Raw genomic sequence first — 18,113 nt, forward strand, 5'->3', positions numbered from 1 at the left:
ATGGCTCTGAAACATCTACTGAGATCACCAAGTAGATGCTGTGTAGCTGACCGGAAGGGCTAAGAACAAAAGTTGTTGTGGTTTAATCAATCTTGAGTATAAATACTTGCACACAAGGCATTCAACAAGAGACATTCAGGCCCGGTACCTTTTAGTTTGCATCTCCCTCTACCATAACCTATAGCAATCCTGACAGCTGTATTTTGCCACTAACAAGCAACTGTCTCACCGCACCCTGCGTTACACAGCGATGTCTGGGCCAGATCAGACAATCCTGCCCCACTGCAATACCGTCCGGCTGGGCAGGGCTGGCACTGTTCCTCTGCCTCCAGGCCCACAATGGCAGAGAAGGATCCAGGAGGACAGGGCATGGGATACCCTGTACCGCTGGGGCAGAAATGCCCTACAGGACAGATGTCATTACCAGGCAGACCAAGGCTAGAAGATTCCACCTGTATCAGAAAAATACAGAGCAGAAAAAAAGTGTTCTTGAAAGAAGATTTAGCACAATGTACTACACAGCCAGGTTCTGGAAAGAGCACATAGGAGCTGAGTCCTACAAGTTTGCTGCCGCTGAAACTAAACAAAGACCACGGCTGGCATAAAAAGGGCACTGGCTGCTGAGGCGTGGCTATCCTATCCCTGATGCCACCTTTTGGAGGAGATATTAGACAGCATGCTCCAGTGCAATCTACAGAAACAGAGGTCTGGCCAGAATTTATTAGTAGGCAGCAACATATTCCAGCAGACATTAAGAGCAGCACATCACTACATCTGAGGAGCTTGCAAGGGCAGCAGTAAAAGGCACGAGCAACCCCATAGAGAGCAGTAATGCTTGGAAAATGTTACACCAGAAGCTACGAGATTGTGACAGACCGTTCCTTGTCACTAGGTTTACTGTCCTGCTGCCCGGTACTCACTCACCCTGTGTTTGAAGGGGGCTGGGCTGATGGCTCCCTTGGCACAATGATAACCTGAACTGCAAAATCCAGAAGGCTGTGATAGACCTGGTGCTGAACAATACATGCCTAAAATGAACAGGAAAGCAACCTCAGTGTGAGGGCCTGCACAGATGATCAGTGCAGGAGTCAATAACATGAAGGATTTTCCTTAACCTTCCCATGCATGCCCCCTGGGTTTCTTGTGCCAAGTCCCTACTTACCTGCTGGGCACGGCTCACAGTCAGACTCACTAGTGGTGCCAGTCCTGGGGCCAAAGGTACCCTTTGGACATGGATGCTCTGTACTGAAGTTGGTACCTGGCAGACAGAAGTACCCAGCAGGGCACAGCTCAGGAGTATGTGAACCTAGAATACAAAGAACAGCACCCTGCTCAGGAGATATTACAAGAGGTGACAGGCAATGTCGTTCTCTATCAACGTAGTCAGCCTTCCTCCCCCATTAGTTCAGCCAGACCCAGGACATGGGATTCATTGTGTGTACTTCTGATTTAGTTGCTCAGATTCCCATTGCAGTAATTGGAGAGAAACAGCACTTCCAGAGGAACCGCATTTCATCTCATCCTAAGGCAGACATCTAAAAATGAGAAAAATAAATTGCACCTCCGAAGTGCCTCTCTTTCTCTTCATTGACTACAGAGGGAGTACAGAAAACTAGCTCAGATTCGGATGTCTACAAAGGAGCTGTCTACAGTTTTATTAGAGTAATCCCATCTAGGGAGTTCAAGCACACTCGTGCAGCTGTATTTTTTGCATTTTTTTGTTGCATGCATGAGCTACCACACAGGGATATCTTTGTTACTCATATTGTCCTGGGCATGGAGTTTCTTTCCCCAGACAGGAGAAAGATTTGGCTTCAGCCTACTTGTTCACCTACAGCCTCATATTCTTTGAAATGTGTTTTGACTTCCATTCTTGGCAGAAACTGATGCACCTGCCTGTCCAGTCCAATTCATGTAATACTGACTTAGTAGAACCTTAACAGAAGAAAGGAAGCCACAGCATTCAAAATCTTTTTGTTCCACTAAGTCTAACAGGAAGACTCGGCCCTTAGTGACATGGAATCTCTTTTTATTCCAATACACAGCCCCATCCAGACTCCTCACTTTTGTTAGGCTGTTCACAGAAGAGTCCTGCTGGGCAAAGGTCACGGAAGTCCTTCCTCTCCTGTGACTGGTACGTCCCATGCTTACAGGGCATAGGAAAAGCAGATCCCATGGGGCAGTAAAAGGCTCGTGGACAGCGATAGGGAAAGGGAGTAACTGAAGTCTGGCCAGGTGGGCAGTAGTTGCCTGCAGAACATGGTCCTTCAGAAGTGGTTTTGCCCAGCCTTGCAACAACAAAAGCAAAGCCTTTCCTTTTTCTTTGCCAGAACAAAGACAATGGAAACCCTTATCTGCTGGAATCACAAAATCCTTCATCATATACCTGTAAGGTGTGTCAGAAAGTACCTATTCTCTGAAGTTCAGCCTCAAACAAAGAACATCTTATTGCACAGGAAAGTCAGTTCTTAATTATATGCCTGGGGGAAACATAGGCTTCCAATGAAAATGCTCAGGTGCGATTCTGAGTCTCTCAGTCGTGGTTCCAGCTCTCCTATAAACTCATGTTAGCTCAGTCATTTCCTCCCTGTTGCTTCAGTTCCTCACCTGAGAAAGGAATAGCCTCTTTGTCTCACAGAAGGTGATGGGTGAATCTGTTACTGTCAGTGTGACCGCAAATATTTCAGTGTTGGGGGGAGCAAATAAACATCTTGTACAGACAGATGGTGAGAACCTCCGAGAAGGAGCAGCTGTCTCAGAGCGGAGACCCTGGCTGCTAGCCAGTACCAAGCGCCTGTTTGCCAGGATATTTTGTTTCCCTGAGAGGCCGAAAACGTAAAAGACATCTAGAAGAGGTGGCTGAGCCAAGGAAGAAAGAAGGTGTAATAGCAAGCAAGAAGTGTTTATGGGTGACCGGAGACCGCTACCGAGAACACAACAGGAGTTTTGGAAGACAAATGATTCAGGGCATTTATACTTAGTGTACAGCCTGCAGAAACCATCGCTAACAAAAGATGATGTGTGACACTTACTGAGTTTGTTCCTCCTATATTTGCTAAGGACAAACTTGTAAGAAATAAAGCTGTAGTGAGTGTCTATCTTGACTCACATTGCATAACCCCCTAGTTCCCAAATACACCAGCAGAAACTCACCATTGCAGAAGTACCCGGCTGGGCAGAGCTGACAGTCTGTTGACTGCCATTTCCCACTGTCAGAGTTGAAGCTTCCAGGGCTGCATGGGATTGGGGATTCAGAGCCTTCAGGACAGTAGAAGCCAGGGGGGCAGCGATTATGATCTGGCTGTGTGGATCCAAGACCACAAAAATACCCAGCGTAACATGTTCCTGCAAGAAAGAAAAGCTTCGGCATTTGTTTAAGCAACCAGGAAACATAAAAAAAAAAATCCAAACTGGGAGACAAAAAAGATGTTAGATGCATGCAATACGCACCAGAAACACTGGCCAGGCCTTCTCCTTGGCAGAACTTCCCCCCAGGGCAGGGCAAACAGGCATTACGGTAAACCATCCCAGACTGCGGTAAAAACGTGCCAGTGGGACATAGCTCTGGCTTGCCGCTACCTGGTGGGCAGTAACGGCCTGCCGGGCAAAGGTTGCCTGCCTCATCGTTAACAGGATTGGGTATACGTGCCTTTGAAGTGCAGTAATACCCAGGCAAACAGGGACCGCTTGGGGACGAGAGTCCTAAAGAAAAGCAGCATAAAGTGAAATAAGCCAGTGGCATTACATAAATCACAGCTTCTAGACTAAACAAACCAGACAAGCCTTGTCATCACAATGATTTCAGAGTCTACTGGCCTGTGACTAGCTCTGTTACTTAAAAGTTCGATCTACGATCTCCACATTTACTTACACAACTGATTACCAGTCAGCGAAAGGTCTAAACAGCTTTCTAGATCACCTCTACAGAAGGGGCTGATCGGTACTGGTCTTTCCACTAAAAGACAACCAAGAATGAATGAGTCCTAGAACCCAAGCTGCTCGGCTTTTGGTTTCATCATCTCTGCTAAAACAAAAGCACCTTAATCTGCCTCTTTAATTAAACTTACAAAAGATAGTTTGTAAAAATCTTTAAAACTGAGCACAAAGAATCTCTACCCAAGGGGTCCCAGAGATCATTACGAATGCTACTTAGAAGTCATACGAACTGCATACAGAAGAACACTTGACCCGTTGGTGGATCTTTTTGACTCTCCTAGATACAAAACAGCCTAGGATTGTATTTGATCCATACATGATTCCTACCTGCACTGGCACAAAATTTGCCTCCAGGACAAGGCTTGCACTCCCTGGGATTTCCCAGTCCAGTTTGGTTACTGTAGGTGCCCTCTGGGCACGGGTACTGATTGGCAGCTTTTGTTCCCGACAGGCAGTAATACCCTGCTGGACATTCTATTGGTTTGACCACGCCACGTGAGAAGTTTTCCTGGAGATCACCTCGGTGGCCTTTTGGGGCACAGAACCTACCAAAAAAACCCCAAGTCTTGCCTCAGCCCATGCTCTCCCTCTGTTCTGCCAGAGACTAAGAAACTTTTTCTGTGCAACAGTGACATTCTAAGACTACACAGAAAACAGAAAACAAATTACTTGAAAGGAAACAACTGGAGAGCTAAGATGCAACCTGTCACGACCATTTTGTCCATCCCGGCAGACAGACCTACCAGGACGGATTTTCTACGATACATGGGTTGCGGTACAGAAAATGACACAGTAAAGGGAAAGGCGATACGGAAACAGAAACAAGAAAACCAGCCTTGTGTATCAAAGGATACAACACACAGATCTGCCTAAGACAGAGGGAAATACAGATGCTAATTCCAAAGGAAAGCATCCAGAGGAAGGAGCGAATCCATTTCACTTACATTCCTGCTGGGCATATTTCACACTGGCTTTTACCAGCCTGATCTTGATATTTTCCAGAGGGACAGGGTATGGGTTCTGGGCTGCCAGCGGGGCAATAGTGACCCACAGGACACAAATGGTCTAGGAGCAAAAAAAGAAATATACTTCTAACATCACTGCTCTGCTTATGTCCTGAACAGCTTTATAGCGCTATTAGGGGAAGCATCACCACAAATGTAGAACTGGAAGATTTAATAAGATAAAAGCTTTATAAGGAAAAAAAAACCACCCTGGTTTTGTTAAAAGCATTGCTAAACACAGATTTGAACAGTGCAGGCCCATGTGCCGCACTCTGAACACCAACTTCACGTATCACTGAACTAGGCTTTCAATTGAACAGCCGTGCAGACATGTTGCCCTTAACAGCTCCCAGAAAGCTGAAGAGGCTGCAGCCTCTCTGCACTGTCACATGGTTCACTAACTTCTTTTTCACAGAGCCACCTGTATGTTTCTAATACGTCAGGATTTGAGTTACACTTATCCCTACATAATCATCCTTATGAAAGGGAGGATAGACAATTGCATATAACCTCTCTCTCTGTAGCTCTTTCTAACAAAAGTGAAAATATCACAAAGAATAAACTCCTCTTGGGATATTTTTCAGCTTTTTTTTTTATCTTGGTAAAATCCCCTGTATTTTCTACTATATTTACGAACAATTACCCACTACTTAACCTGTGTTACTTGGAATAATTTTTGGAAAACATTTTTTAATCTAAATCGCTAGTCATTTCTAAACGTAACTTGAAACTGTAAGTAAAGTCAGATTTTAAGATCATCTTGCCACTGCAGCTCCAGCAGGTAAAGAATAACCCCCAAGATTGCCTACCTGAATGCTGGGCTGACACAGAGCCCTCTGGGCAAAACCATCCTCCTTTACACAAGCCCTCCGGGGAGCTCTGGCCGTGCTGAGAACAGAACCACCCTGGGAAGCAGGCCTGGCAATCCTGTGGTGACTGGCCACCACGATGAGCCAAAAAGGAGCCTGAAAATAAAAAGCCACTAAAAGCACATTCTCACGTCATCCTAGACCCCGCTGAAAGCAGCTACGGATAGAAGCACAAGCTGCTCACGCAGTAACTTCCTAGCTACAGTAGCCCCAGCTGCGTCTTGCAGGAAATGCCAAAAGGATGCTGGCTGGAAGGAATTCAAAAGGGAGTACGGTCCCCAGCACTCCCTTAGGAGAGTAGATGACAGTCCTCCTATAAGAGGGGTCTGTATGACGTTGGTCTTGAGTACTGGCTGAGATGAATTCCTATTTATTTCTCGTCTGGACTGAGCAGTGCAATCACATGCTTTATGTAACTACAGATTTAACCCAGGAAAGAAACAAACATTCAACTTAATCCTTCATTAATCAACGGTGATGTTAAAGGACAGCTCTCACCGTGCAGGGAGGGCGGCAGAGGCTTTTATACGTGCTTGGCTGCGTGAAGTCTCCTTCAGCAGGGCTCAGCAAAGAGCATTCCCCCCCCCCCCCCCCACCCAGCTGCACAGCAGCATGTAGACCACAGACTGAGGCTCCAGGGGAAGTTTTGCAATTACTGTCTGAACGCACATTTAGGACTGATGTTTCCAATACAACAGCACTGGATTAGAGGCTAAGCCTTTGTGCTGATAGCAGCTGTCCTCTGGGGACCATAAAGGCATGCTTCAGCACAAAGAAACAAGGGGCTGGCAGAAGAATGGCACAGACTCAGGCAAGCTCAGCAGCTCACTGGACACTGGGAAGACAAATGATAGCGTGTAGCAGCTGCCATCAAACCTACCTGGGGGACATGGAGATGGAGAAGAACTCCCTGCAGGACAAAAGTGGCCTCGAGGGCAAATGTTCCCCACTGCTCCATCCATGGGGTTTGGGAGCGTCGAGCCCCCCGTGCAGTAGAAGCCAGCCTCACAGGGACCTGATGGAACTGCGAGCTCTGCAGTTGCACAGTACAAACCTGGTGCAGAGGGCAGAAGCAAGGCCATCGTTTAAGAGACACCAGAACCAAACAGTCACAGCAGAAGACTGGGATTGCCTACTGATCTTGGCAAAAGGGAAAAGAGTACACACGTACAAAAAACCCAATCCAACCCAAAAAACTTGTGCAGAGAGAAAGACTCTTCTCCTACCTGGAGTGCAGGGAAGAGGAAGAAATGAACCAGCAGGACAAAAGGTTCCTGCTTGGCACAATCCAACAGATCCAGAAGCTGGAGCTGCCATGCCTGCTAATGGAAAAGACACAGACTAAGTTGAAACATAGGAATTGCAAGCACTGTATCTTATCTAAAGAGCTCAGGAAGAACAGAACTAGAGCACTGAATTAAGGAAAGTAAAAAGGGAAAGTAAGCCATCCTGAACCTGGCTGGGTCCTTTAGGTGACTGCAATACCACCTCCTCAATAATAATAATCATCACGCTTCACCATTCCCCTTCATACCAGAGTGATTTCCAGGAAACACTGGTTTGCTTGACGTGGATCCAGGTGGACAAAACCATCCGGGCATGCATAGTCCATCTGGTCTTGCTAGGCCTGGCTTGGAACAGACCCTTCCAGGAGGACATAGTTGGCACTTGGAAGCATCCCAGATATTTAAAGCTTCACTGTAGGTTCCAGGGGGACAAGGATACTGTGTGGCAAATTCTGTATTCCTGGGGCAATAGTGACCTAGGAAAGAAAAGACAGGTTTCACAAAGGTTAACACATGCTGGTAATAGCCTAGGAAGAACCCCCAACCTGCACACATAGCATTCTCTTCATCTCTTTCTGAGAAGGACTGATCCCAAGCTATTATGGTGGGTCCACCTTACAATTTATCACCACTCTCCGATAGCTACGTCACATTGGCTGCATGAAATGAAGCTGATCAGGCCTGAGGATTAGCAATAGTTTTAATACCATGTACTTTTTAAATGTGAAGATCTTTAAGTGTGTGATAAAGGTGTACTGTCAAAACTGTTTGCTCCATTTACGATTTTCCACATTCAGACAGGAACTGAATCCCAAAGAGCTTAAGTACTTTGACCAAGGTCATTGATCCATCCAGTGGAAGAGATTTGTGGCTCATGCAACCCAGTCCAATGACAAATCTACTCCAAATAGCTGTGGGGGCATCTGATAGTCCCTTAAGCAAAATTTAGCAGAATGAGTGGGTAGGTGCAATCACACTCACCTGCAGGGCAATCTGTGTAGTTTGTGGAAGCAGCTGTGCAGTAAAAGCCTTCTGGGCACTCCAAGCACTGTGCCATACTCCAAGATGGGCTATAACTCCCTGCAGGGCACGGCTGGGCTCTGCTGCTCCCCACCACGCAGTAATGTCCAGGTGGACATGGTCCGCCACTGACTGTTGTCTTTGAAGAAAAACACCACAGTTAGCGCCTACAAACTCAAAAGGGTGGCCTTGCAAAAAGATCTATGTCAGATTCTAAAGGTGAAGAGAATGGACATGTAGTATGAAATCCTGCGCTCATCCCTCAGTCTTGAAGGCTGCACACCTATCCTTTTCCAAAATAAGGGATCAGAATTCTGTGCCTGACAAATCTTGCTGGGCTGGCCATTTGGAAGATAGCACCACCCTTTCTTCATTCGTAGTCCGTAGAGAGCTGCGGCATAAAACCAGTACCTTGTTGAGTTATCATCTTAAAAATTTTTTATTGTATTTTGCCTAGGAGGAAGGCTGACAGATGCAGTATTCTAATCAAACTCATGTACTCCCAACATCTGTAATTTTAATCCGATACGGCATTCCACTCTGTTTTGCAGCATCAATATGCAAAGATAGAACTTTCTTTGGTCAGCTTTGAGATGTAAAAGCTGAAAGGAGGCCAAGTATATTTTGCACTCTCTAGCCCTTTCCATTATCAATAAGCCAGATGTACCTGATACAGAAGGTAATGTAGTAAAGGAGAGTTTAATACAGGGCAAAAGAACTAAGGTGACCTTATGGTCTTCAGTTCCACAGATATGACATTTTGCATTACTTAAATCACAAGTACAGCTTACCGTGGGAAGTTTAGGAGAAATGGTTCCTCCACTACAGTAGAATCCAGCCTCACATAATCCAGTTGGAGACACAAGTCCAGTCCCATTGCAGAAATACCCTGAAATTAAGAGAGACCACAAAAAGGACCGTAATGATATCGGTCACACGAGACAGACAACAGCAAGTATGCAATGAGGAAATAATCACTGAAGCATCGTGTTTGCTGTCCCCACATCTATTCTCCTGGAGATGCTTTCACTGAGAGTAGCTGCAAGTACAGAGCTTACAGGCCTGAACAAAGAGCACTCCTTGTATCACCTCTTAAGTACGAAAGCATATAGAGAAAGGGTGGAAAGGGAAGCTTACAGCACAGAAGTTTGCACTTCACTGGGAGTATCCTCCTACATGGAAAAGTGGCAGATTTAGTCTATGCTCCACCTAACATCTCTCTCCAAGAAAGCAGTTGTTCATGATTGCCTGCTCTAGAACCACAATGTTTCTCAGGAGCCCTAGAAAACCTAGTGTCTGGCTAGAATCTCGTTATTCCTTTCTTTCAATATTGTACCTGCATCACAAAGGAGACAGTCCTCGATCCCAGTATTCCCAGTTGAGTTGCTATAATAACCAGGAGGACATAGCTGTGGAAAGGCAGAGCCCGTAGGACAGTAAGTTCCCTTCGGGCATGCGTTCCCCAGAAGACCATCTGTAGGTGTTGGACTAGAAACACCCCCGCTGCAGTAGAACCCAGCCAAACAGGGTCCTGTAACATGTGACTGCCCCGCAAATGCACAGTAATGCCCTGAGAAAGCAAAGCAATGCCATTAGTACTGGCAGAAAAAAAACAGAAAGGTACTTCAGAGAGCAAGCTACATACTTACGCAATTCGTCCACTGAACCACTGAAGCTCAAGAACAACTCAAATACACATTTTCATACATTCTCCTGCCACCATCCTGAGACACGCTTATTTGCTGTTTACCTGGGTCACAGGGGGTGCAGTGAGACATCAGGCTGCTTCCAGTCTGTGGGTTGTAAGTCCCCTTAGGACATGGGAACTGAGTTGCAGAAGCAGTACCAGTAGGGCAGTAATGGCCAGCTGAACAGTTATTCTCCAAAAAGGAAGAGGAATTTTGGGGGCAGAAGAACCTGGTCCAAAGAGATTTAAAAAAAGGAAGAATAAAAAAAGAAATTTTCTAGCAATATTCTATCCACAAATGCCCGAGTAACTTAATGGTGGGGCTAGCTAGTCTAATGCAGCTGCTGCAGTGTGCTGTAATGACCACAAAAGAGACCTACTTATGCGTATTACTACATTCTTAGTTGTCTCCTCCTATGCCAAATTGATGGCATAATTGCAAAAGCCACAGAGACATAATTTTCTTAACTTGAGTCATAACACATCCAGGCTGTGACTCATCAACTTGTAAAAGTTAATCAAGGTCAAATCCAGTCAGTAATTGGAGATGAATCCCCCAGGGAAAAGCCAGTCAGCATCAGGTGATATACAAGATCCTCTTCCCCTTCAACAGGCCTATGCCAGCCTGTTGCCAAGGGAACCATCTATTACTTCCAGACATGGAAAAAGTAGATGGTGCCAATGGTTTCCTTGCTCAGAATAGCCTTCTGATCTAAATTCCCTTCCAGTGTAGTTGTACCTGGGTTTAGGACTTAGCCTAGTTCCATAATCGACTATACAGTGTTGCTAAACAGAGCTCAATAGGTGCGCTGTTTTCTCACAGAGACAAGTGCTTTTCAGTGGTAAAATAACTCATTTTCCCACCACACGCTGCTCCACGATGACTGGATAAACAATTATTTCCAGTAGTCCCTGACTCATACGTACAATGCTAAGCTCGCTGTCTCAACCCTTACCCTTTAGGACAGGGGAGGCAGCTGGCTTGCCTCTGTGACGGGTTATAGGACCCTGCTGGACAAGTAATTGGAAGAGCTGTGCCCTTGGGACAGAAATACCCTGGAAAAGAAAGAACAGATCAGAATCCGCAGTCCTTAGAAAATCAAAGACAAAACTGATGTTTAAGTAGGACCTTAACTCACCCTGGGGACACGGCTGTGGCTTCTCACCAGAGACACAGTATTCACCCTCTGGGCAAGCATGGCACTTCTCTCCACGGATGTACGGCATGTAGGAGCCAGGGGGGCATGGCACTGGACTCCTGGATCCAAGAGGACAAAAATGATGGACTGGACATGGAGCTCCTGAGAGGCCGTCAGTGGGTGTTGGGGTCTGGGCCCCAGTGACGCAGTAGTACCTGCAGCCGTGGATATAGGAACGTAACTCTCTATTTCAAAAGGGTAAAGGAGACCCCTTATAGCACACCTCTTCTTTCAACAGAGTACATAAACGTGTTCACTCATCTACTTACCCTGGGCTGCAGTGTCCTGAGGGGGCCCTTTGCCCAGAGCTATTGCAGTAATATCCCCCAGGGCAAGGCCAGCACTCCTGCAAACTCCTACTGCCTTCACTGCCAGTCCATGTGCCAGGAGGGCACTGTAATGGAAGTGCTGCACCTGGCAAAAATCAAGAGCACCAGAGTGAGGAAATGCCACCTCACGCTTTCCGTGAATTAGAGAAAAATTATGCGTTAGCAAAGCACCCTACCTTCAGGACAATAATGACCAGGAGGACAAGGCAGTCCTGATTCTCCATCTTGGGGGTTTCTTACTCGGGCACCACTTTTGCACCAAAATCCCTCAGCACAATCTCCTAGAAAACAGAACAACGTATACAAAATACACGACTACATTAAAATCATAGGCACATAAACACAAATTTCACAATACACACTGAAGTACACTCATTTGCTATGTCATCATGCAGAGCCACTGCCAGTCTGCAAATTCGTGACGTAACGGTCATCAAGCAGAGGAGCTGCTTGTAACTGTCAGGAGTGCAGAATTGGTAGCAGATGCCAAACTGACTGTTCCTAGGTAGGGAAGCACTTTACTTAGCTCTGACCGAGCACTGCCTCCACATTTGGGCAAGTACTTAAGCACACATTTCTCTTTGTGCACATATTCAACACATCCTTAAGCGAAACACGAAACATTAAGAATTTTATTGAAGTGCTTTGATGAATTAGGGCCTTTATCTATACAGGACAAGGAACAACAAAAAATCATCAGCGCCAATGTGAAAAAAGAATCTTGGGAAAAAAAAAAACGGAGACATATAATTGCTGGGTACTTTGCTCTCTCTTTCTCTGCTAAGCCTAATCAGATGCACATCAATTATGTGGAATAATTAGTTCTTTGGGAACTAGGCTGAAAAAACAAACTAATTCTAAAAGAATGCCAGATGGGTTTGATGCTGGAAAACTCCCCACTGGATTTTCTGATGAGGTAGTTTCTGCAGTCCTTCTCTCACTTTTTGCTTAGAAAAAAAGAATCTTTTCCTTTCTCAGGAAGTTCTTGACAAGTAAAACAGGACAGTTCACCTCAGCTGAGATCAGAACCCTAGAGTCCTAACTCCAATCCCTGACACTAGCCATCAGCTATTGACATGACTGTCTACCAGTAACGAATAGGCTCAGAACAGCAAATACCTGTTGGGGCAACAAGTCCAGAGAATTCACAGTATTTTCCTGGTGGGCATCTTTGACATTCCTTCATAGTTTTCAGTTTTTGCCTTGGTCCAAAGGTTCCTGCAGGGCAGCTGTACTGAGTGCTCCTGTTTGTCCCTGGTGGGCAGTAAAACCCTTGCGGGCATGGGTAGAGGGTAAAATCAATAACTGGCCCTTGCTGGTTGTCACAGTAATAGCCTGCAGTGAAGACAGAGGAAAGAAAGCTAAATTAGTCACTGAGAGATACTAGCTATTGAGGTGCTGCTCATGAGAAGAGAACAGGTTCTCCCAGGCATACAAAAGACCTCACTGGCCACTCAAAAAAAAAAAAAAATCTACTGCTGACCTTAAATTACTGTTGATCTGAATCACACTCCTGCTGGGACAAATACACATCAAAGCTTTCCACTTGCTGCACTCTTTAGAAGGAAATTTACCACCCAGTGGTCCCCAGAATACAGGACAAAACTTACAGGTGGCACAGGAAAAAACACTTAGGGACACAGCATTGATCTTTCTGTTTCCCTTCAGTTACTGAAACCCTTCAAATAAAGTTTTCCCACCGAAAAGAGTTTTCCCTTGCCAATATTTTAATTTTTCAGAATACGCAGACGTTACCATTTCTGCTTTCACATCTGAATTGCTTTAACCTCTAATGGCCTTTTCACACAGAGCCAGAAATTATTCCTTCTCCAGTCAAGAGAAGGAAACCACCAAGGCAGGCAGCAAGTATCTAAAGTTTCATCCATAGGAAGGCTCAAGAGTCAATAACAAGCAGCCATCTCTTGTATGAGGGATGCACACAATAACATTTGGATATTGTGAAAAATGTGACTCTTGTTTTCTGGATGCCTGTACAGTCTACAGCACCTCTCTGACTTCTGTCAGATCTCCCAGCAGGGAAATGACTTTTCCACCTTTGGCTTTTCCACTCTAAAGCAGTGACTCCCAGAAAGACATGGATTTTGAACTTGCCCAATACACAAAAATACATGCTCCTTTGAGCATGTCCTCAGAGAACATGCTCAATCTGCAGTGCAGTTTATTCACGACTTACCTTCCCAGCACTCCCCAGTTGGCGCACTGAGGCCAGGTACCTCGCAATAGAAGCCAGAGGGGCAAGGCTGGCACTCAGTAAGTGTTGTCCTCCCTAGAAGGCTGGAAAAGGTGCCAGCTGGGCAGAGCTTGGGTTCTGCTGATGCTACAGCTGTGAGAACAGAAGCAAGACAGAGAGAAATGAACAATAAAAGAATGAATGAGATCACTGCATTCAGGGGTTGGACGAATGCACAGCAACGGGGAAACAGTATCGGTGAAGTCTTATTTTTCACTCATAGATCAAACAGTGCTGCATGGGAGAGGACAGACATAATTAGCCTTCATTTCATTCTCATTCTAAAGACAGACGAGTTCAGGCATTGAGACAAATATGTCACTTACCACTTTCAAAGAACAGGCCAGGGAAAGAACTGGGGGAAGAATGTGGCACTTCAGGCACTATGGTCAGACCCTAGCAAGCTGGCGACCACGCTCTCAAAATCACCCATCAGTGTTTCAGATACTATATGACTATTATGTGAAATGAAATTTCTAGTCCTGATTGATGCTGGATACTTACTGCAGTAAGTCCCCACAGGGCAGATATTCCCAGTCACGCCATCTGTTGGTTTAGGGAGAGCTGCTCCGCCTTTGCAGTAAAACCCAGCAGTACACTCCCCACTGGGGACAGACAGACCTAGAAAAAAGAGAGGATAATGGCACTCAAAGCACTAAGACAAAGGGAGAAAAGCAGGCAAAAAAAAATCACTCACAGCCTCCCTCTGGGAGACACCAAAGGCATCTTGCAAGCACCATTACAGCTCTATGGAAGTATCAGGGTAAAAGAAGCTCCTATTGAACACACTGAAAGAATACTGAAAGGACAGAAAAAGAGTAGGAGAAAACAAAGCAGCAGGCAGCATCCCAGAGCCTGCAGATGCAGAGAATACAGTGGAGTCTGACAGGAGACCCTGATCCTCCATGTCTAGGAACCTACAATGACACGTGTTCATACCAGTCCTCTGAAGATGGGAACATGGCCACAGAGGCAAAGTGACTCAACTCAGGGTCACAGAGCAAATGCTGGGCAAAGTCAGGTTTATCACCTAGAAGCAGAACTTAGCTCTAGGGTCCTCTAATGAGTTCTTAAATAGCAAGCATTTCCTCGTCCACACAAGGCCTTTAATTTAACTCCCCTCAAAACAGATCACTCCTCCAAAGAAACTAACCTGAGGCATTGCAGTAAAAACCTGGAGGGCAAGGAAGAGGCTCTGGGCTTCCTTTGGGGCAATAGAAACCAGCTACGCACTTCCCTCCAGTGGCAGTGGCTGGACAGAGGCAGTTGGCATTGGTGTAGTTGTCCAGATCAAAAGGCTGTGAGGTCCAAGCAGCTGAGATGCAAAACCAACCTGAGAACAGAAAACACGACTGAGAAGCTCTAGCAATGACAGAGCCCCAGAAATTATCATAAAAGTGAATCAAGCAAACAGACTAGAAAAGCTGTGGTAAAAGCTGCAGGATATAAGCATCAGCCTCCCAAACATACTGCCCCCAAGTGCTGTGCAATACAACAGCCTAACAGATCCAGACTCACCGGCATCACACTTGCCTGAGGCAGCTGTCAAGTTCTCCTTCCCACAGTAGTGCCCAGGTGGACAGGGCAAGCAGCTATCCAAGCTCTGTGTCATGGGATCAGGGTTATAGTAGCCCCGGGGACAGGGAAACTCAGTAGCAAACCTGGTTCCTTCGGAATAAAGAGAGCAAGAATCTTTCATGGACTATAAATACTGTCTTGGCTATTAAACCTGCCGTATCACTTCATGTCATCTTTGCCAGTTTCTCTCATTGCTTGTCTCCACAGTGCACAGCTTGCCCTTCACGGCCAAGGCAGTCTCTGGGCACTGTTTAGCTTGCCTGTGAGGAGGTTAAGCAACAGCTGTATTTAGGGTTTACAAGATTGGGGTCTTTTTTTCCCGTGAAGAACCAGACTGACACTTAAACATTTTTGTTCACAGAGATCATTTCTTGCCTTTAAGAAGAAGAATGTTTCAGCCTGGCCAATGGATTGCCTTGTCCCCTGGGCCCATCTCACCTTTGGGGCAGTAGAAGCCAGCTGGGCAAGGATTCATACTGTAGCTGGTGGTATTTTCCGGGCAGTAGTAGCCTGCAGCACAAGGGAAGCACGCAGCTTGTCTGGTGAGGTTGTTGTAAGTGCCTGCAAGGCAGGGTAAGGGAAAGCTCGTTCCTTCTGGGCAGAAGTGGCTCACAGGGCAAGGGCCTCCTTTCTCCCACATACCTAGGACACAAAAAGGAGAAGAGACATGGCCAATAAAAGGGAGCTGCTGAGGGAGAGACAATGCCAGCAAAGGGAGCTAACAACCCACTGATGAGGATCTTGTCTTCTCTGGGATCCCAGAAGACAGATCAAGAGGATGCTCAACACAGTAACTAGAATGACCACCATATCCCAGCTTTGGAATTATTCAGTGTGGTGTCACCATGTCTCTTCCCTCCTTGCTTCACAGGCAAAGCCACAACGAACCACATTTAACAGTTCAGCTTTCTAAATACTCTACATATACCAGGAATTCTGGAGAATATGGAATCGTCCACTGGGGACTTGGAACTCTTCCCTGGAAATTATCATTTCTGAGACACAATAAAACGACAAGGAGCAATCAGGCTATGTCCATTAGAGGCAAGCACCCATAACTTTCCCAGTGTTCAATGCAAGTATCTCATTCGATAACACAGATTGGTGGACCAACTGCTTCTTCACGCTTGGCATGTGTATGCGTTGGTACAAATACTTCAAAACAACATTAATATGGGGGCCTGCATGACTGAGAGAAGTGGCAGGGGCAGGAATACCAGGGAAAAAAAAAAAAAAGGTGGCATTTTTTAAAGCTACCTGTTGCCAAAACCCCTATTTATTGGGCACAGGCAGATGAAGACACCGACGTTGACCCAGTGCAGCTCACCAGGTGGTGATGGCGAGGAAGCTCCAGAGAGGCAGTAGTACCCAGCTGAGCAGGGTCCCGAGGGTGCCGTGAGACCAGCAGAGCTGCAGTAATAGCCAGATGGACACACCGTGCAGCTGGAGTCCTGCCAGTTGTAGAGCCTGGTGAGGGACATAAGCAGGCTTTCTGTTGGCAAGCGTGCAAGTTCAGCAGGTAGACCACTGATGCCTACACCTCTGGCCAAGTGAAAACAACCACGAAGCTTTTATGATCAATGCAAAGATGTGTCTAATGAGCCTTACTGAGCTGTGCTTTGTTGCTTAAAGGACTAAGGGAGAAACCAAAAAGAAAAGGAAAATGAAAATTAGCATCAGCAGAACCGAGAAGCTTACCTGTCTGAGTAGGTGCCCACAGGGCATTGCTGTGGGATACTTGTGCCAGCTGGGCAGAAGCGTCCAGGTGGGCATGGGCCACCAGTGCTCATGTTTGTGGCTCCATTAGGGTTTGGGACACTTGCTCCTGCACGAGGGAAGAGAGACCAAAGGTATCCTGAACGACATGGATTGCTATTCATAGGCAAGTCTGTCCCCCACGCCTAAAGAAACATTTCCATAGCTGAAAAAAGAGAACAGGTGATTGTTACTTATGACAATAAAACAAAAAATCTATAGTGGAATGGAATAATGAACAGCAACTACCGTAGGGGAATAGAACCATTTGGATGGTTTGCCTTTTTACTTTATTTTGCCACAGACCTACTGCTCTAAAAGCTGGGCTGTTAGTGAAGAAGGAGACGATGACCACACCTTACACAATTACCTCTAGGGCCCTACAAGAATGTGAGCTGTAACTATAGCTCACAAAATCCTCCTCTGGCATGTACCATCAATCTCTAACGTGTAGCCAGGAAAACTGATACCCGAAAGAGAACAGCTCACATGAGTTCCCACTGCTGCAACCGGGACTAAAAGTTGGTGATCCCAAGTGCCCATCTCCCATGCTAAACCCAGAATCATCTGTTTGTTGAAGGGGCCAATACGTACAGAAGCTATTTTATTTATATGAGAACATTGGGAGCATCTACGAAGTTCAAAGGCCTGTCAACCGCACTGCAAAGCACGGATCTGCATGCTGATCACAGTAGAGTCGACTGCTGTTTCAGAGCAGTCTCTGGGCTTACGTGCTAGCTGGCAAATAGAAAGTTAGAAACAAAAAAGACTTCCTGTTTTTAATGCAAGCTCCCCTTTCACTGGTGTGGCAAACAACTCAAAGTTAGCTGAAAGCATTTCCTTTAAATTGGACTGCATCCAAAGGTATCTTAAATTTGGACTTGATCTTGGTAAAACAGTCATGACAACTGCCCTGCACAGAGCACAGAAATTGGTAAAGACCTGAAAGAAATCTCGAGGAAGGGATGAACTGCCAAATCCAAACAGTCAAAAACAGAGCACTAGGCATCTATAAAAATCGGGATTTGTGTGGTTTTTGGCTCCTGCAGTTTACTCTCATTTCAGGCTTCTCTTAATAATTGCAAGGACATAGGAAGTTACTTAAACGTAAATTAAGCGTCAGGATCCTTATTAAATTGCCTGAACTCAGGTCCCGTGGTTATATGAAATGTATCAAACACTAATCCTCAGCAGCACAG

At 45.9% G+C, this 18,113-nt stretch overlaps 1 protein-coding gene across 18 annotated transcripts in view; it reads right to left on the reverse strand.

Moving 5' to 3' along the window:
• Window positions 1–18,113, reverse strand: part of LOC115345101 (SCO-spondin-like) — a 125,101-nt gene that overhangs the window by 19,738 nt on the left and 87,250 nt on the right. For 15 of the 18 annotated variants that reach the window (XR_005933051.1, XR_005933050.1, XM_041125555.1 and 12 more), the window contains 27 exons: window positions 16,858–16,984; window positions 16,487–16,626; window positions 15,598–15,801; window positions 15,100–15,249; window positions 14,735–14,914; window positions 14,086–14,202; window positions 13,525–13,674; window positions 12,450–12,665; window positions 11,507–11,611; window positions 11,271–11,415; window positions 10,942–11,156; window positions 10,759–10,858; window positions 9,866–10,032; window positions 9,452–9,685; window positions 8,907–9,004; window positions 8,077–8,254; window positions 7,344–7,571; window positions 7,036–7,131; window positions 6,690–6,863; window positions 5,750–5,905; window positions 4,881–5,001; window positions 4,264–4,481; window positions 3,451–3,702; window positions 3,154–3,345; window positions 1,163–1,306; window positions 925–1,028; window positions 235–452 (listed from right to left, as the gene is read on the reverse strand). Coding sequence is in view for 16 of the 18 variants with exons in the window: in XM_041125555.1 (XP_040981489.1) it covers window positions 235–452; window positions 925–1,028; window positions 1,163–1,306; window positions 3,154–3,345; window positions 3,451–3,702; window positions 4,264–4,481; window positions 4,881–5,001; window positions 5,750–5,905; window positions 6,690–6,863; window positions 7,036–7,131; window positions 7,344–7,571; window positions 8,077–8,254; window positions 8,907–9,004; window positions 9,452–9,685; window positions 9,866–10,032; window positions 10,759–10,858; window positions 10,942–11,156; window positions 11,271–11,415; window positions 11,507–11,611; window positions 12,450–12,665; window positions 13,525–13,674; window positions 14,086–14,202; window positions 14,735–14,914; window positions 15,100–15,249; window positions 15,598–15,801; window positions 16,487–16,626; window positions 16,858–16,984 (4,429 nt within the window). In the remaining 2 variants the exon portion in view is untranslated. The remainder of the gene's footprint in view (window positions 1–234; window positions 453–924; window positions 1,029–1,162; window positions 1,307–3,153; window positions 3,346–3,450; window positions 3,703–4,263; window positions 4,482–4,880; window positions 5,002–5,749; window positions 5,906–6,689; window positions 6,864–7,035; window positions 7,132–7,343; window positions 7,572–8,076; window positions 8,255–8,906; window positions 9,005–9,451; window positions 9,686–9,865; window positions 10,033–10,758; window positions 10,859–10,941; window positions 11,157–11,270; window positions 11,416–11,506; window positions 11,612–12,449; window positions 12,666–13,524; window positions 13,675–14,085; window positions 14,203–14,734; window positions 14,915–15,099; window positions 15,250–15,597; window positions 15,802–16,486; window positions 16,627–16,857; window positions 16,985–18,113) is intronic. The other 3 variants (XM_041125548.1, XM_041125550.1, XM_041125545.1) reach the window with 3 other exon arrangements.

The sequence above is a fragment of the Aquila chrysaetos genome, chromosome 8 (assembly GCF_900496995.4).
Source record: "Aquila chrysaetos chrysaetos chromosome 8, bAquChr1.4, whole genome shotgun sequence".
Taxonomy (NCBI): Eukaryota; Metazoa; Chordata; class Aves; order Accipitriformes; family Accipitridae; genus Aquila; species Aquila chrysaetos.